The sequence below is a fragment of the Siphateles boraxobius genome, unplaced genomic scaffold (assembly GCF_051911475.1).
Source record: "Siphateles boraxobius isolate OS27281-9 unplaced genomic scaffold, OSU_SipBor_1 22, whole genome shotgun sequence".
Lineage (NCBI taxonomy): Eukaryota > Metazoa > Chordata > Actinopteri > Cypriniformes > Leuciscidae > Siphateles > Siphateles boraxobius.
In genome coordinates this window covers 23,682,257-23,698,803 of record NW_027508833.1, presented here as the reverse complement: position 1 = coordinate 23,698,803, position 16,547 = coordinate 23,682,257, and the positions used below count along the sequence as shown (strand labels likewise).

General features: G+C 36.0%; 1 protein-coding gene across 18 annotated transcripts in view; it reads left to right on the top strand.

Moving 5' to 3' along the window:
• nrxn3a (neurexin 3a) overlaps positions 1-16,547 on the top strand; it is a 302,208-nt gene that overhangs the window by 262,739 nt on the left and 22,922 nt on the right. For all 18 annotated transcript variants that reach the window (XR_013206632.1, XR_013206630.1, XR_013206631.1 and 15 more), the window contains 2 exons: positions 426-515; positions 1,884-2,188. Coding sequence is in view for 15 of the 18 variants with exons in the window: in XM_077239234.1 (XP_077095349.1) it covers positions 426-515; positions 1,884-2,188 (395 nt within the window). In the remaining 3 variants the exon portion in view is untranslated. The remainder of the gene's footprint in view (positions 1-425; positions 516-1,883; positions 2,189-16,547) is intronic.

The following is a 16,547-nucleotide window of genomic DNA, read 5'->3' as shown; positions in this document are numbered from 1 at the left end:
TTGTAAATATTGACTGGCATCATTAGCAGATAAATGTGTATATAATTATAAGTATGTGAAGCATGAAAGAGTGTATGCTGTCATCTTTTGATGGATGATGGATTGACCGCAGGAAGCTAATCTACTGGCATTCATTACAGATGAACCACATTTATTATAAATATGTTTTTATCAACTCTGGTGATGATTGATTTAATTACGAGAGAAGATGGAGTAGACGTTCAATTTAAATAGTGTTTCATTACTGGAGAAATAAAAAGTAAATTAACTTCTATGTGACTATGAACACAAACAGATTTCAAATAAAACATGACTAAACAATTCTAAAAGTGTTTAAATAACTTTTAAATTACAATAAAAAAATGTAACTATAAGTATTTTAACAGTGATTATTGATTCTTAAAGCTGTCTTTTAAACTTCCAAGGTAACAGCGATAATGAGAGAATTCAAATGGCCAATAAGAAAATTCCTTTCAAATATGCCCGGCCCGTAGAGGAATGGCTTCAGGAGAAAGGTAACTTCCTCCTCTCTTTTTATTTATTTATTTATTATTTATTTATTTATTTTATTTTTTCCATTATTCCTTATCTCATTATAACTAAATAAATTTAGCTGAAGAGAAATGCATTGTATATTGTGTTGCACCAATCTCATTTTTTTCTTTTGCCTTTTCAATGCTCATTTATCTTTGTCAAACTAAATAATATATTCATTGTTTAATGATTCTATATTGGCCTAGTAAACCTTTTCTGAATGTTTTAAATATAAATGTTAAAACCATTTAATTAAAACATAAATATTTCTTGACTTTCTGGCTGATAGATAGGAAGGTGGACAGACAAGGTTTAGTGATTTCCCTGTTACTGGCAGCAGCTTGTGCCAGCACGGGAAGTATCATCTGGGAAGAAAATGATAGCATGATTATCGTTTCAGACATTAATTGCATATCATCAGCAATCCTCCTCATTATAATCACTGGCATTACTAAAAATGAAGATGTTTTTCTTTTTCTTTTCGTAATCATGAAGAAATTAGGATTTCTGGACTTCTTAAACTTGAAATTGTTTATTTATTTACTTAATTTTGTTTCTGAATTGTGATCTGAAGCTTTTTATTCACAACCGCAGGATATTTACAATTTCTTTTTACCTATAATTTAACTGATTCTTGAGACACATGACAAAACATGTTTGAAAACACCTTTCATCTATCAGACTAAATGATATTAGTTACAATTCTTCTTTGATGTTAATCAGAAATGATTGCAGAACTATCTTGACTTGAATAATTGTATTTTTTCATTTTTCATCAAAATGATCTGAAATAAAATGTTAAATACATTTTACTATATCACAATGTATCTAAAATAATTATTTGGTATTGGTTTCACTTCTGTAGCCCGTTTTGTCCCATGTCCCAAGAATCAGTGATTTCTACATTATATGGTGTTTCTAATCAAGATCAGAGACTTTTTAAGTCTTTTCCAGTAACAAAGTCTCTATAACCTTAATATTTCAGGATACATCTATATACCTGGCATAAGACATTTTATTATTTATTAGTTAGGGTGATCTCTCCTCATAGAGACAATTAAAGCAAAACGTACTTCAGCCATCATGAGCTTGTAGCTAGACTCATTCAGGGAGACATAATGGGTCTGGTTTATAGTCAGGCCCTCCAAATGTTTACGACGTGTCTCATGGTAGTATAACCCAGAGCATTTGGGAAGGAAATTAAGCCGTAGTAATCCAGCACAGCCATCTGAGTCATTGTACCTTGGTTGGGTAGGTTAAGTGCCCAAAACATCTATGAATTTTGTTGCATTGTGTGCATTTACTGACCCATAACCAAGAAATGGTCTGGATCTTTCTTACATCCTCAGGGCGGCAGTTAACGATATTCAACACCCAGGCCACGATAACAATTGGTGGTTCAGACCGCAAGAGGCCATTTCAGGGCCAACTCTCCGGACTCTACTACAATGGCCTCAAAGTGCTCAACATGGCTGCTCAGGGCAACCCTAACGTCAAAATCAATGGCAGCGTCCGTCTGGTGGGGGAGATTCCCGCCGCAGGTTCAGCTAGAACCACGGCTTTCCCCCCAGAGATGTCCACCACCTTTATCGAGACCACCACCACCATGTCCACCACCACCACGAGAAAACACCGAACTCCACCTACAATACAGGTACAACCCCTGACACACAAGCACAAATTCGAATGAAGGCCTCAGTTAAGGCTTCGATTTACTCACGGCAGTCCTTCACTTCGGGGTATAAAGACGCTGCTGGGAGTGACGTTTAGGTGAATATGTAAATATGTACTGTGTGCTTTACTCTCAATTAGAAAAAAAAGTGAGAAAACAGCAATTAAGAAAGCATCTGATCATAGAGACGTGGATATGTTTACACAATCTCTGCAAATCGGCACTTCAGTCAAGTTACAATAGATTGCTTTAAAGCAAGCCAGTGTCAGTGTCTCTATCAATTAGAACATCTTCAGTTTTCACTATAAAGCAGTTTTCCTGTGTTTTCATGTTTTATCTTGCGTCTGACCTCAACAGACTGAACAGAAGAAAATAAACAGATATGATTTCCACGTCAAAGTAGGCGGAGCCCCAGAGCGCATCTATTTATTACGTAATCACCAAGGACCAATGGTAGTTTGAAGATGTTAACCAGCCAGAGCAAACTTTTCTGGAAAAGTTTAGCATGTTTCGTACTCCTGAAACGAACTCCAAACAAACTTTGTTTTGGCTTAATTTAGTTTGAAGTGATCATCAAACCAGGTCATTCTGTATTGTGCCTTTAGTCAACTGTTAGCTGTCAGACTAGTTCTTCAGACACATTCTTAACATAATGCTGTGTTTATGCGACTTGCATGTGTTTTTGCATGTGTTCCTACGTCTCCTGTGTCATTTCTGATTTGGAAACTACACCACAAAAACGTCTGGCCCAGATTTACAATTTAAAAAAATGAGGACACAAATTTCTTGCAACACAACATGGAAAATAAATCTCCGGAATGGATTTTTAGGAGGTTTTCTGCACAGCTACAACTTCCATTCTGCAGAAAGTCTCTGTGCTGCTGACAGCGTTGTCCTTAATTTATTACGCTTTCAGTTTGGTCCAATGATTTCCAAAGCACTTATTTGTCAAGCTTAGACCTATTTCTTCAGCTTTGAGTTTGCAGATGCAAATTGGCATTCAAATGCGAAACAATGATTGGACCATGCCCAGGTCAAGTATGTCACACATGTGGACAGGTAAACGCATTTCAACAACAATACATTGTGTCTGTGTGGGATGTTAAAGTCTAAATATGCAAAACAGAGGCTTTTGTTTCATTTAGGAGAACTCACTCAACCAGGTGTGTTTGAGTGATTTTCCAACAGTATGCAAACAACTTGCTCCAGTTAACGCAAGCGCAAGCGGTGTCCACAACGTAATTTTATTAAGGTCGAGAGCCTCTCTTTTATTTTGATGTTTTTCATAACCAACAAGAATTGTTTATAATTCTCCACGTCCTTTAGACAAAGATACGAGAGCGGGTGCACAAAGCCCCATTCGCATGCTCTTGACAACCAAACAGAGTGCCGCCCACATGAAGTTTGACCGGGAGCCAATAAAACACTGTGGTTTGGCGAAATGCGATTAGACTGGCCATTTCATAGGCATCCTTGTACAAATTGAGCTGGTGGAAGTGATATTAAAGCCATCAGTCTCCTCTGTGTCTGAGACACATTTTGGCAAGAGACATTTGTAATCATGAAGCCCCAACAGTTGACCGCATAAAGAAAGTTTACGACTGACTAATGCTAAGAGAATTGGGGCTGTAAATGTGTTCTTCCTACTCAGCGCATTTGTTGAATTAAAATAGTACTTTATTTTGATTAAGGAATTAAATTAGTAGAGAATCAATTGTTAATTGCCTTATAATTCACAGTAACTTAAAGAAAACAGTAATAACAATACTAATATATATATATATATATATATATATATATATATATATATATATATATATATGTAATATACTAATATATATATATATATATATATATATATATATATATATATATATATATATGTGTAATATACTAATATATATATATATATATTTATATATATATATATATATATATATATATATATACATATACATATATATATATATATATATATATATATATATTTGGGGCTTTTCATGCCCCAAATTCAGAGCTGTGGTCTTCAAGAATGTCCCACAGATGCAAGAGGGTGCTAAGTGTGGCGTCTCATTGGACAGAGAACCACGGAGATGGAAATTTCAACTAACATTAAGGCTGAAGTTGACCATGTCTGACTTTAGCTGCAAACTGTAGATGCTCAGTGAAGCATTAGACCGCATTCCAATCTGAGCACAAACAGGCAAAACGCATGCAAACTCTGCGGTAACGAGAGGGCGTGCGTCTGCCTGGAGCGGAGCCATGATCGAGAATAAAACTATTCTCTCTGACGCACTCTCTGGAAAACATCACTGCTGTGGGTCTTGTTTGCCTTATGAGGCTAATAGATGTTCAAGAAAACACAACAATGAATTGTTATCTGATCTAATGGACCAGTCACAGTTGCATATTGCGTACGAAAGGGTGAAAGATATGTGATGGTATTAGGGTGAGTCATTTTGTTGGCGTCGCCTAACATGACTGGAATTAAGCTTTTGGAAATAGATAATGATACATCCACAGTAATTTCTAACATGTTTATTTATGTATTCCTTTTATAAATCCTCATCCCACGCACATTGGCCCATCTTTGGACTAATTTTTGTCACCATTCCCCTAAGACTTATGTTGCACTGAATAGCATTTTCTGTTTAAATTTTTTGCCTTTTTTATTTTTCCTTTGTCACTCCGATAACAAAATATCAACAACAAAAAAAAAACATCATATGGAGAAAACTCAAAGAACCAATCATCGAAATGGTTTTTATATTAACTGAATTTGGCGGTAAGTTGTTGAGTGATGAGTTTGAAATGAGAATGAAGAACGAATACAGCCCTCGTTCACAATCTTGAGGATGAATGGAGGATTGTGGGTACTTGAGCGGAATTGGCAGGAGGATTCTCATTAATTCCAATCAGTCTAGTAGGTCAACAGGCTGGAGGTCATGTTTGCTTTCCCATCTTAATTTGTGCAAACAGGATCAGTAAACAAGTGCTGTGTTACAGTTGGGGAAGTTATTTAATTGTGAACTGCAATCCCTACATGCATTGTGCTAGGATGAGAGATCTATTTTTAAGTCATTTGCATTTGCGTCGAACTGGAACAAGGTCTACGCATTTTATTTGGCTTAATTAAGACCAGGGCTGTAGAGACGAAGCGAAGCCGGGGTTGTGTGGATCTCAGCGTAGAACTCTTTCGAGGTTTGCTTAAGTTTCTGTTCTTCAAAGAAATTCAACTGGAAGAGAAGTCTTGAGAGACAGTTCACAAGGAAGGGTTTTTCTTTCTTTTAATCATGTTTAGGATAGGTGCAGAAACAAAAAAAGATTAGCATAATGCGATTTCTTGGCTTTGAATGATAGAAGAACAGCTCAGCCATGATTAGGTGGTTAGCTTTAGCATATCAGAAGCACAAAACATGTTGATTTTTAATAAAAGGGAAAGTAATTTCGGATCATGTTTAAAAGAAGTCTTAGCTAGGTTGTAGCCTGCATTGATGTGGAAGAAGTATCTTTATTTCATTAATGTATCTGAGATTATTTGCCAGGCTGATGGTAAACCTCAAATATGAGAGGTGTGTTTTCCTCTGGGCGTCTGAATTATTGATGTAAGGTAGGTTAATTGAGATTCACACATTTTCATATTAGAGGGGTGGTATGATGATATTCATTTCATTTCACATCTGAAGAAGGCTGAGGGACTACAACTGGTCTCATACGTCTTTTTGCCCTCTAATAGCAGGGATTTGGGGCATTTATGGTCGTACCAACCCCAAATCACCAAATCCTTCTTCCTTTTCTGTGCCTCTGAAATGTAGTACATTAAATAACTGTGTCCCAGAGGGGATCAAACCCTTAGTGAGACACAGCAAAGGATTTTCTCTTCGAATTAGCCCACTTTCAGCAATGTTGTCATAAGTGCTTTATTTGCTTTAAACAGGACCCCCGATAGAACGATTTAATGCGCTGGCTATTAGGATGGAAATGCATTGTGCAGTGTCGATTTTGTTAATGTTTTAGCTTTTACTGTATATAAGAGCATAATGGAGTAAGACAGGGCTTGATGTACTTGTTGTAAAGATTAATGTTTCTGTTTAGAACAAATTGAGAGCCACTGAAAAGGAAACATCAAATGTATTGTAAAAGTTTTATTTGAAGCAATTTTTAAAACAGACTTGCTATTTAAATATTTTTTTGAATAGTTCTCTCAAAAAAATTTAAATTGTTCCAAACTGCATGAAACACACACAAAAAATCTATGTACTTATAATCCAAGTCTTACAAGCCATATTAAGGCTTTCTGTGAAGAAAATTTTCACTCTAAAAATTAATAAATAAAAAAGAATTATGTTATTTTCAATAAATCAGTGAGTCACACTGGTTAACAACCCACTGAAGGTTAACATTATCAATGATTTATGATTTTAATGAAAGTTTGTTTGTCAGACAAACATATGGCTTATAATCATATCATTTGGATTACTTTTATATTGATATTGATATGATACTTGTATAGTACATTTACATCCTTTTTTGAAAGTTTCAAAGCTCTAGTCAACATTCATTGTAATAGCATGGAAAAGAGTGACCAGGACGTTATTCAAATGTCTCCTTTTTCCATAGAAGAAAGAATGAATCATACAGGTTTGGAACAGCTTGAGTGTAAGTAAAGGATGACAGAATGTTTGATTTTGATGTGAACTATCCCTATAATGCAATTGAATGATTTGAAAGCCTGCTTAAATCGATTTAGAGATTAATCACTACTGAGTGCACAAATACTTATAGCACAGTGAATGCAGATCTGGTCTTCATACATTTCTACTGCGTCTGTTTATAAGTTGTAAAACACTGAATCTATGTAAGATACGTGTGTGGCCAATTCCAGGGAATGTTATCTGTCACCGTGCATCTGCTGCGCACAGCAGCTAGCATCTCTTGCTGTGTTGTTGCTGGGAGGACATGTCGAGAAACAAACAAATTACTGCAATGTTGTTATGTACCTCACAGAAACAACATGATTTTTTACAGATTTAATTAAGCCGCCGCACTGGGACCCTCGTAATTGTCCACAATGGGAGCAACTAATGGATTTTTTTGCATATTAATTGCTTTCTCGTGAAGTGTAGAGTTAACAGAGGCTTAGCCGTTTTGGACTACAGCTTCTAATTATCACATAACTGAACAGATTTTAGCTAAATTTAAATGAAAAAGTTGAAATGAAAAAAAAAAAAACCACATGCTGACTTTTACTATGCATGCATACGTTTAGAAAACACAAAAAAAATGTGCTAAGGCACACCCAGTATGCTTCAAATCCAAACTCAAAGACATTCACTTTCTTCTTCATGAGAGCTGGCAGACAGTTCAGGGGTTAACCGCATGATCCACTGAGACAGAAAAAATACTGTCAGCAACAGGAGTTGCTGCACTACCACAATAAAGACTAATATTTCTCCAGAGTTGTGTTTAGAATCCAATTATATGGAGGTTGGAGGCGGCCGACAGACGGCTGTGGTGCAGAGGACTGATACGTTTCAGAAGGTGCTGACGAGCCACGTGGGGACGGGATATTACGCGTGGGCAGACGCCGCTATCCCTAAGAGACGGCGGCCTTGATTTATTGAAATGCGCGTCAGCCATAGTTAAAAGGGCCAAAGTTATGGGAGCGGTATCAAGGCGCTCCATGGGTAGATGGTGCGAGTCCAATCTCCTGGCCATGGTAGTGTATTGAAATGTGAATCGAGGTTCACTTTACTCCAATTTATTTCCTCTTGAGGCATGATACCAAATAAAAGTAACAAACAAAGGATGCTACTGGGAACCGACAAGTTTGCATAGCAATAGCAGTAGCATTTAGGCTGCATTTCCACAAAGATTCGCCTCTTATTGCACCTCATTTCTTGAATGATTTGGTAATAGATATTTACAAGCACTTTTTTTCACAGCAGTACTTTAAGCCAATGGAAATAGAAAATAGAACATTTTACTTTCATTTGCTGAAAATATAAATTAACACTGTAAAAAAAAAGTCCACCTATTTCAACTGAAAAACTTTAGTCGCAGCCTCAAATTTGTCACAGTGAATGAAATGAAGGAAGTTAATGATAAATATCATTTTAATTTTAAAGACCCCTTGTGGTGAACAACAAGTTTTTAATGTTGTTTACATGTCTATGTGGTTATTTTAATATGCTTTAAGACAAAACATGTGCAAATTCAGCACCATTGCTGAGTAATTTCTATTTAAAACTGCTGTGAAAAAAAAAAGCTCTCAAAAATGCAGTTTGAAATCGCTGGTGTTTTTTACGTCTCACAACTACCTTGTTGCCAATCCTGTCAACGTGTGGGCGGAAATCAGATACATTTAGAAATATAGAGGGTGAAGTGATCTATATTAAATGATGTATATTATGATGTTATGATGAACTATATGCCTTTCTCCACTGACGTTCTAAGTTGTTCAAAGCATTTGTAAGGATGCTGATTTTTAAAGGGCAGCTGTATGAGTCTGAGATTGTGAATGGGAACATGGTTTGTGTAACATTAGCAACACATTATTAGCTGTTTTATAACGTAGTCAAGCCAAAGGCAAATCATATTAATTACCGTTATGTGTCCTACGTTGAAGACAGCGATACATAAAACTCATTACTATTCTGATACATCGACTTGTAGACTAGCCTGTATGAGTGAATCGAGGCGGAGCTCACAGGTGTTACATTCGAGCTATTTTAAGGTAAGAATACAAAAAATTCATAGGAAATATTTCTTTTATTATGCCATTATAAAATAATTTTGGTGATCAAAGATGAGTTTTAAAGAATAAAATGATTGACTACAGGGAGATTTTAAAGATATTCTTTGTTTACACTTGATAAATAATTTATAATTATTATAATTAATTCAAATAATATTTGTATGATAAATAATTTTAATCAATTTGATCAAATATTAATTTGATTATAATTTAAAATATTTGTAATAGTTTTAAAATAGTTTTACCCAGTTGTTATACTTTATTTTCTCTCTCTCTCTCTCTCTCTCTCTCTCTCTCTCTCTCTCTCTCTCTCTCTCTCTCTCTCTCTCTCTCTCTCTCTCTCTCTCTCTCTCTCTCTCTCTCTCTCTCTCTCTCTCTCTCTCTCTCTCTCTCTCTCTCTCTCTCTCTTATACTCTGTTCTCTAAAGCGCATTTTATGCATGAAAGGTGCTGTACTAATAAAAATCGAATACAATATTCAGGGAAAATCTTCTCATGAGGACACATTCCTCATATTCTAATATCAAGGTGTCTGGGTAATGAAATCAGGCTTCGGACATGCCGTCTGAACACAATGTTCATGTGCCATTGCTCCGTCTTCTGCCTCTATCATTTTCGTCTTCTCCAGACATTACCACACGCACCTCTCTATCTCCCAAGACTGTTTCCATCCCCTCTTCAAATTAAACAGGCACGCCATTATAAAAGACAGCACTTTAGATTTGAATCTATAATTGAAGCAAACTGTGTATTGCTTTCTAATTTTAGCGAGGACACAAAGAGGAGTGCTCAGGGAAATAGTTTGTCATAAGGTCCCATGCGACCTTGCCCTCCTCAGCCAGAAAGTGATTAAAGATAAGGAGCGAGACCATTCCCGTGTAAACAGGAAGATGAACGGTGGCTGTTTGAAAGCTCTAGCGTTAGCTCGGGACGATTATAGTTGGCTGTGCAGTACAAAAAAAAGTCATGAGTACAAAACAAAATGAAGTGTTCTGGACTGAGTCCTTGCTGCAGGCCATGACGCAAAGAGTTAGTGAGCAAAGTGAGCTTAGAAAGATCTCTAAATCAATAGCCAGGTGAAACCTTACATTTTCATTCAGTAACGAGAATGAATAATTAAAATATTCTGAATGCTAAAATAATGTCTGAATAATGTACTTTAAACACAGATACTGGATGTGTAGTTCACGTTTAGTTGATCTTACCATTCATATATTTAAATCAAAGAGCACTCAAATTGATAAATTCTTTCAGTTGAAGATCCCTCGTTTTTGTATCAGGGCTAAGCAAGTCCTCTCATCATATATATACGCCCCTGTTATCGCTTTTCTTTTTCTTGTAGAAAACACGATGTGCGATAAGATGTCAAATGGTTGTCATCAGAGAGGTGGAACTCTCTGAATCATTCTGAAACTGATCTTCTCCCTTCTTATTGATTCCGTTTGTAATACAAGCTGTTCACTCCTTGTACTGCCAAAGTGGAGATAGACACGATAGCATCAAGGCCAGAGAACCCCACAGGAGGGATGAAAGAAGATGATTATCTGCAGACCAGAGTCAGCATACTTTTGTTTTAATGTCTGCTTTTGTCAAGATTCTTTTTGAAGCGACGTGGAATCATTTGGGGTTCATAGGGACTATAAAAGACTAGATATTTTATTTTATCTTAATTGCATAGTAAGTGGAACTGTTATCTTAACTGTTGATCACCTCTTGAAGAGGCTTGAGATACAGGCATGGCTAGGACACTTTGAATCATGCAGCTGTTTAGCATTCATTTTCAGATCTATTTGGAACAAATTAAAGCAAAAAAGTTAAATTAGATTAGTCTTGGCTAGGCTTTTCCTCTTAATCTAGTAAGATGTTAGTAAGCATTATGTATTGCCGTGTGACAATATATTTAGATGGTCTTTATATTTAGTTCCCACAACATACAGATTATGTCAGTGTGTTTTCTTTTTAGGCAAAAAGAAAAAAAAAAGTTGTTTTGTAACAAAGCAAATTTAGCAGGAACAAACATTAAAATGTGGGGTCTGTAAATGGATTATCTAACACTAACCAAGGCTGCATTTGTTTTTAATCAAAAAAAAGTAAGAACTGCAATATTCTGAAATATTTTTACAATTTAAAGAACTGTTTTCTCTTCTAATATATTTTAAAATGTAATTTATTCCTGCAATGTCAAAGCTGTAATGTCAAAGTAATGTTAAATCAAAAAGGCGATTTTATAAGTCGAGTGCAACATAGTAAAATAACAACAAAGAAATACACTTACCTTGAACAGTTTCCTTCTTTAGTAGACACGGACGGTAATAGTTTTGAAGGGATTCTATTGACCGCATTCTGCATCCGAGAGATTCGAGCTCGTGTTGAAGAAGCCCTGCCCCCATGTGCTGCTTTTTACAGCGCGAGACCGTTTTTCTCAGAAACAAACCGGTTTACTGTTTAAAAGCTGTAAATTTACTGCAAGTGCTTTCTTTAACGGCCATTACCTGTAAATTCACATGATTTAGCGGTTTATTGAAATAACAGTATTTACTGTTGGAAATCGGCTGTAATTTTACAGCAATTTTTTACAGTGTATGCAAAAATGTCTCTTTCAGCTCAGTATTATGACATCAGCATTAGCTCTGTTCTCAGTCATTATGACATCAGAATTAGTTCTGTTACCTCTGATAGTGACATCAGAATTAGTTATTTTCCTACTGATTGTGAAATCAAAATGTTTTTCTCCCACTAGATTGTGACATCAGAATTACATTTGTTCCCACTGATTGTGACATCAGAATTAGTTCTGTTCCCCCCGATTGTGACATCAGAATGAGTTCTTTCCCTACTGATTGTGACATCAGAATTAGTTCTGTTGCCACTGATTGTGACTTCAGAAAGAGTTATGTTCCTACTGAATTAGTTCTCTTCCAAGTGATTGTGACATCAGAATTAGTTGTTTTCCCTACTTATTGTGACATCAGAATTAGGTATTTCCAACTTATTGTTACATCAGAATTAGTTTTGTTCCCACTGATTGACATAAAAATTAGTTATTTTCCCACTGATTGTAACATAAATAGTTTTGTTCCCACTGATTGTGACATCAGAATTAGTTATTTTCCCATTGTGTAGCAAAGTTTGTTGATAAAGGAGGAACTATTGAACGTTTAAACACTTTCATTATACACAAACACAAACTAAAGTAAATGCGGCACCAAATCACGGACGACTGCCACACACACATAAACAAAACATAACATAAATATTCCAGGCCTGGTCCTCTCTCGTCCTTCACTGTCGTCACTCCTCCTTTTATGCTAGCTCCTTTGTGAGATACTCGGCTGGTGCGGCGCTTATTATCCATCACCAGCGGCCTCGCACTGTTCCGCCACGGCTCTCGGCCTCATCCTCCTTGCCACACTGATTGTGACATCAGAATTAATTCTGTTTCCAGTGATTATGACATCTGAATCACTTTAGTTTTTACTGATTGTGACATCAGTGTTAGCTCGGTTCCCAGTGATCCATGCTAAATCTCGACATCAAACATGTTGACCACACCACATCTTAAATCAAAATAGAGGCATAAAAACATGACAAGAGGAAATTCCTAAATCTCAAAGATTATTCCAGCGTCAGCACTTTCCTTGGTGCTGTATAATCGATTAGAACTGAGGGGCTCCTGTGAAATTAATGATCTGGCTTCTGTTTGGACCGTAAATCACACGCTTGCTCCCATATCTACAGGATTTACATGCACAGACTTTTGGCAAAGGATACGCTGATTCACTGCTATGTCTATTATGACTTTGCAGTACTTTTGTATACGGGCCGCTTAATCATAAAAAAAAAATTAGTGTATGCGAAAACTATTTTCCGCTCTTTATTTTTTTCATTTTTTTTTTATATTTGACATATTTAAACCATTGTTAACAGTTTAGTACTGAGTGAAGATGGCAGGTTTAGCTGGACTGTGCATTAATTGATAATAAGCTTTCAGTGTTAATGTATTTGGGTCTGTTCATGTGATCATACTGGACTTCTCTCAGTGTTATTTATGAAATGTCCTGTATTGTTCACAAGATGCTCTCTGACCTCAATTAATCACCCTGCGAGACAAGCCAAATGGAATCAAATGAATCAATAGAAAAAGGTAATTTGGGGGTCTACGGGTCAGCAGCACTAAATTTGTGAAGCTTTTCATCAAGCACTGAGACTATTTAGCTTTTACACATCAGAAATGTTTATACTTACAAAAAAATGCTTCGTATTATGTCACTAATTTATGCAAGACTGTCAGCACAGTAATTTAAGGTGAAGAAAAGAGCAATGAATTTGGTGTGTGACCCCTTTTAGCTCTTAAAGAGGGTTTTTTTTCTCAAAAGCTTGCTAGTGCCATTTTTCTAAGTATGTTATTAACAAGGGTGTTTGAGTCAAAATGTATGGCATTCTTTGAATTCAAAATTAGCATGTTGTTTTAGATTTATTTGGTCACATTCTTGCTGTTTTTTGAGATACAAATGGCAAGAAAAATGGTTCTGTGCCAGTTTTAGTGTCCTTACTGTCAGCGGTGACTATTTAATCCATTTGTTCTTCCACGCAGCTAAATTTGCCCATACAGCCGCATAAAGTGATATCAGCTCTTCCTATCAACTAAGCCACATTTTCAAGGACATCTTTCACCTCAAATGAAATCTTGCATGCACATGAACAGCAGAGAACTTTGTTCAGTTCGGGCACTGATAGACAGATTTTTAAATTACTCCCCATCCGTTTACGCCCTGTTTGTCCTCTGATGCAGAGCATTTTTGATATTAGAAGGCTTTGAGTACACCCTGTGTAATCGCATTTCCGAAAAGACCATATTCTTGCATTTTCATAAACATCCTTAGGGTTTCCAGAATAACCAAATTTGCCGGAATTGAGATGCTGGCCTCTTCTGTCATGTAGTTCCCTCCTGCTTTCTGTACCCAGCAGGACACTGGAACAGCTCACCCGGGCTGTCAGTTATCTTTGAGCAGAGCCATGGTAAATATCCTGCATTGATTAAGCATATTTGCATAGGCAAAGCAGACCTCGAGGCAAAGAGTTGAATGCTAACCAACATCCACAATGTCACAGACCCAAAATACCATCTCGCCCTGCAGCTGCAAGGGTATTCTACCATAAGTAGGCATAGAATGTAATCAGACTGCTGGGCACTGTGGAGGAAGTGGCCTGGAATTCGCCCAGCCATGCCACATTTGCCAGAACTTAAATTCTGTTTATTTTATATTGTTAGTTTTAATTAATTTTATTGTTACTGTTTAATTATTTGTCCCTTATTTTTAAGAAATGTTCAATCTTCCAAAATATCTCTATTTTGGTGTTAGTTTAGTATTATGCATATGCTATTGTAGCATTTATTAATATTTAGTTTTTATTTATATATTTTAAGTTTTCATTTTAGTTTTAGTTTAATTTTGAGTCATTTTGTTGTGCTTTTGTTACCCTTTTTGTTTTTATATCTACTCAGCTTTAAATTTGTTTTAGTTATTTTAGTACTTATTTTGTTTGTTAGTTTTTGACATTTTCATTTTATTTTAAAAAAATGTAATTAAATTTTTTTCCATCTATTTTTGATATTTGAATTTATTTAGGCTTTATTTCCGTTAACAAAAATGTTTTTTAAGAGTTTTAGTTAGCATAGTTAACAACTCCGTTTTGGACCTGCCCACTGTCCAGACTTTTTAACTCACCTTAAATGTATAGTGTTAGGGAATTCCATTTTGCACAATTGGGAATGCCACTTTGAACTTTGCAACTAGAAATTTTAGATTTTTTTTTTTTAATTAATTTGCTATATATGTGAACAATTTGTGTTTTTGAATAACAAAGACTTACTGTACCAAATACTACTGTTCTTTTCTTTCTTTCTTTTTTTACATTATAAAATATATTTTAAAAAGGTCTATTGTATAGGGACCACAAACTGATTTATGATTTACATTATGACTTTTAAGTAGCTTTAGATGTCATTCCAAAAGTGATTTGGTCAATATATTAGAGAATTGTAATGTGTCTCTACAGTGATGCTAGCCTCGTTCTTGTCCTCCTTATTTTATAGTCTGGTTTCAGGTTTCGAGATTTTTGGTATTCCTGCAGACCAGCTAGATTTGATACAATACAGTCTTTGATAACAGTCACAATGTGTTTATCTCAGAGGGTGTGCTGTCCACAACAATCAAAGGATCAGGACTACAGAGCTTAATCTCTCTCTCTCTCTCTCTCTCTCTCTCTCTCTCTCTCTCTCTCTCTCTCTCTCTCTCTCTCTCTCTCTCTCTCTCTCTCTCTCTCTCTCTCTCTCTCTCTCTCTCTCTCTCTCTCTCTAAAGTTTAAATTTGATTTTGAATCCCACTGTATACAGGTGAAACTCGAAAAATTAGAATATCGTGCAAATATTCATATTACCTGACTCATACAAACATGCTCTCTTTTTTTCTCTTAACTGCAGTCAGTCCACTCAGATTTCTGTGAATTCACAGACTATTTTTGAAGCTCAAGGGTGAAAATACAGGCCTGTCCATAATGACCTTTACCTTGTCAAGGTAGAATAATCAGATTTCACTCTTTGCCTCAGCAGGCCAGCAGACGGCTCACTAAAACTCAATACACAGCAATCTGGCTCATTTTCACCAGGCCAGACGAATAACAGGTCCATAGGGTCCTGTCATCGAAAGCTATGTAGTCCTCATCATCTACAGCTATGTAGACAGTTCAATATGAAGTTCAAGAAAGCCATAGACATTAGTCAAAGCAGACACAGTATTTAATCTGACATGAACAGAAGTGAGGCTGTGAGAGATGGAGGTACAGTCCATTCAATATGTCGTACTTTTGCGTACACAGAAGTCGATCATTCAGTAGATAAAGCTGAAATGTCTTTCCCCAATTTTTCAGTGGACATAAAACTTCAGAAAACATGGGTTATGAAAATTAAACGTGACATATGACCTAATTTTCAGGCACACAAACGGTATATCATGCTGAACGTTTGTCCCTCAATTCATGTGGTGTCTAATTAATCAGCGGTTTGTCATCATCACAAGTGAACCCGTATTTAACGTAGTCTGGGTCATATTATCTTTTTTGGGTCATTATTCACCACCAGTCGAGAAATGTTTTTAAGTCTTAATCATGGCTTATGGTCACATTTTGCTTTAAATAATTTGTCGGCAACAGATTCTGCGTAACAGAAGGTATATTCGACTTTATTGAATGAAAATCAGTAAACAGATAATTCTTTGTTGGTGTTTTTTTAATTATTTAGTATTTAGTATTGTTATGGCCAAAATGCATTGTTCTTTAAATAATGTGTAATTTCCTTAAGACTGAAAATAAATTGAACGGATTAAACTGGATTTGCTTATCTGTCGGACAGCATGAAGCATTACACTCTCAGCTTTGCGAAGAGTGAAGAAACAAGCTAATCTTTCAGGAGTTCAATATTAAGTTTCCGTCACTGTCAGGCTGAACGTGAGGGAGGGACGGGGAAAGATTAGACTATTCAGCACAGATGAACGTTAAAGGCTTAATGCCATGGAAACATATTCTC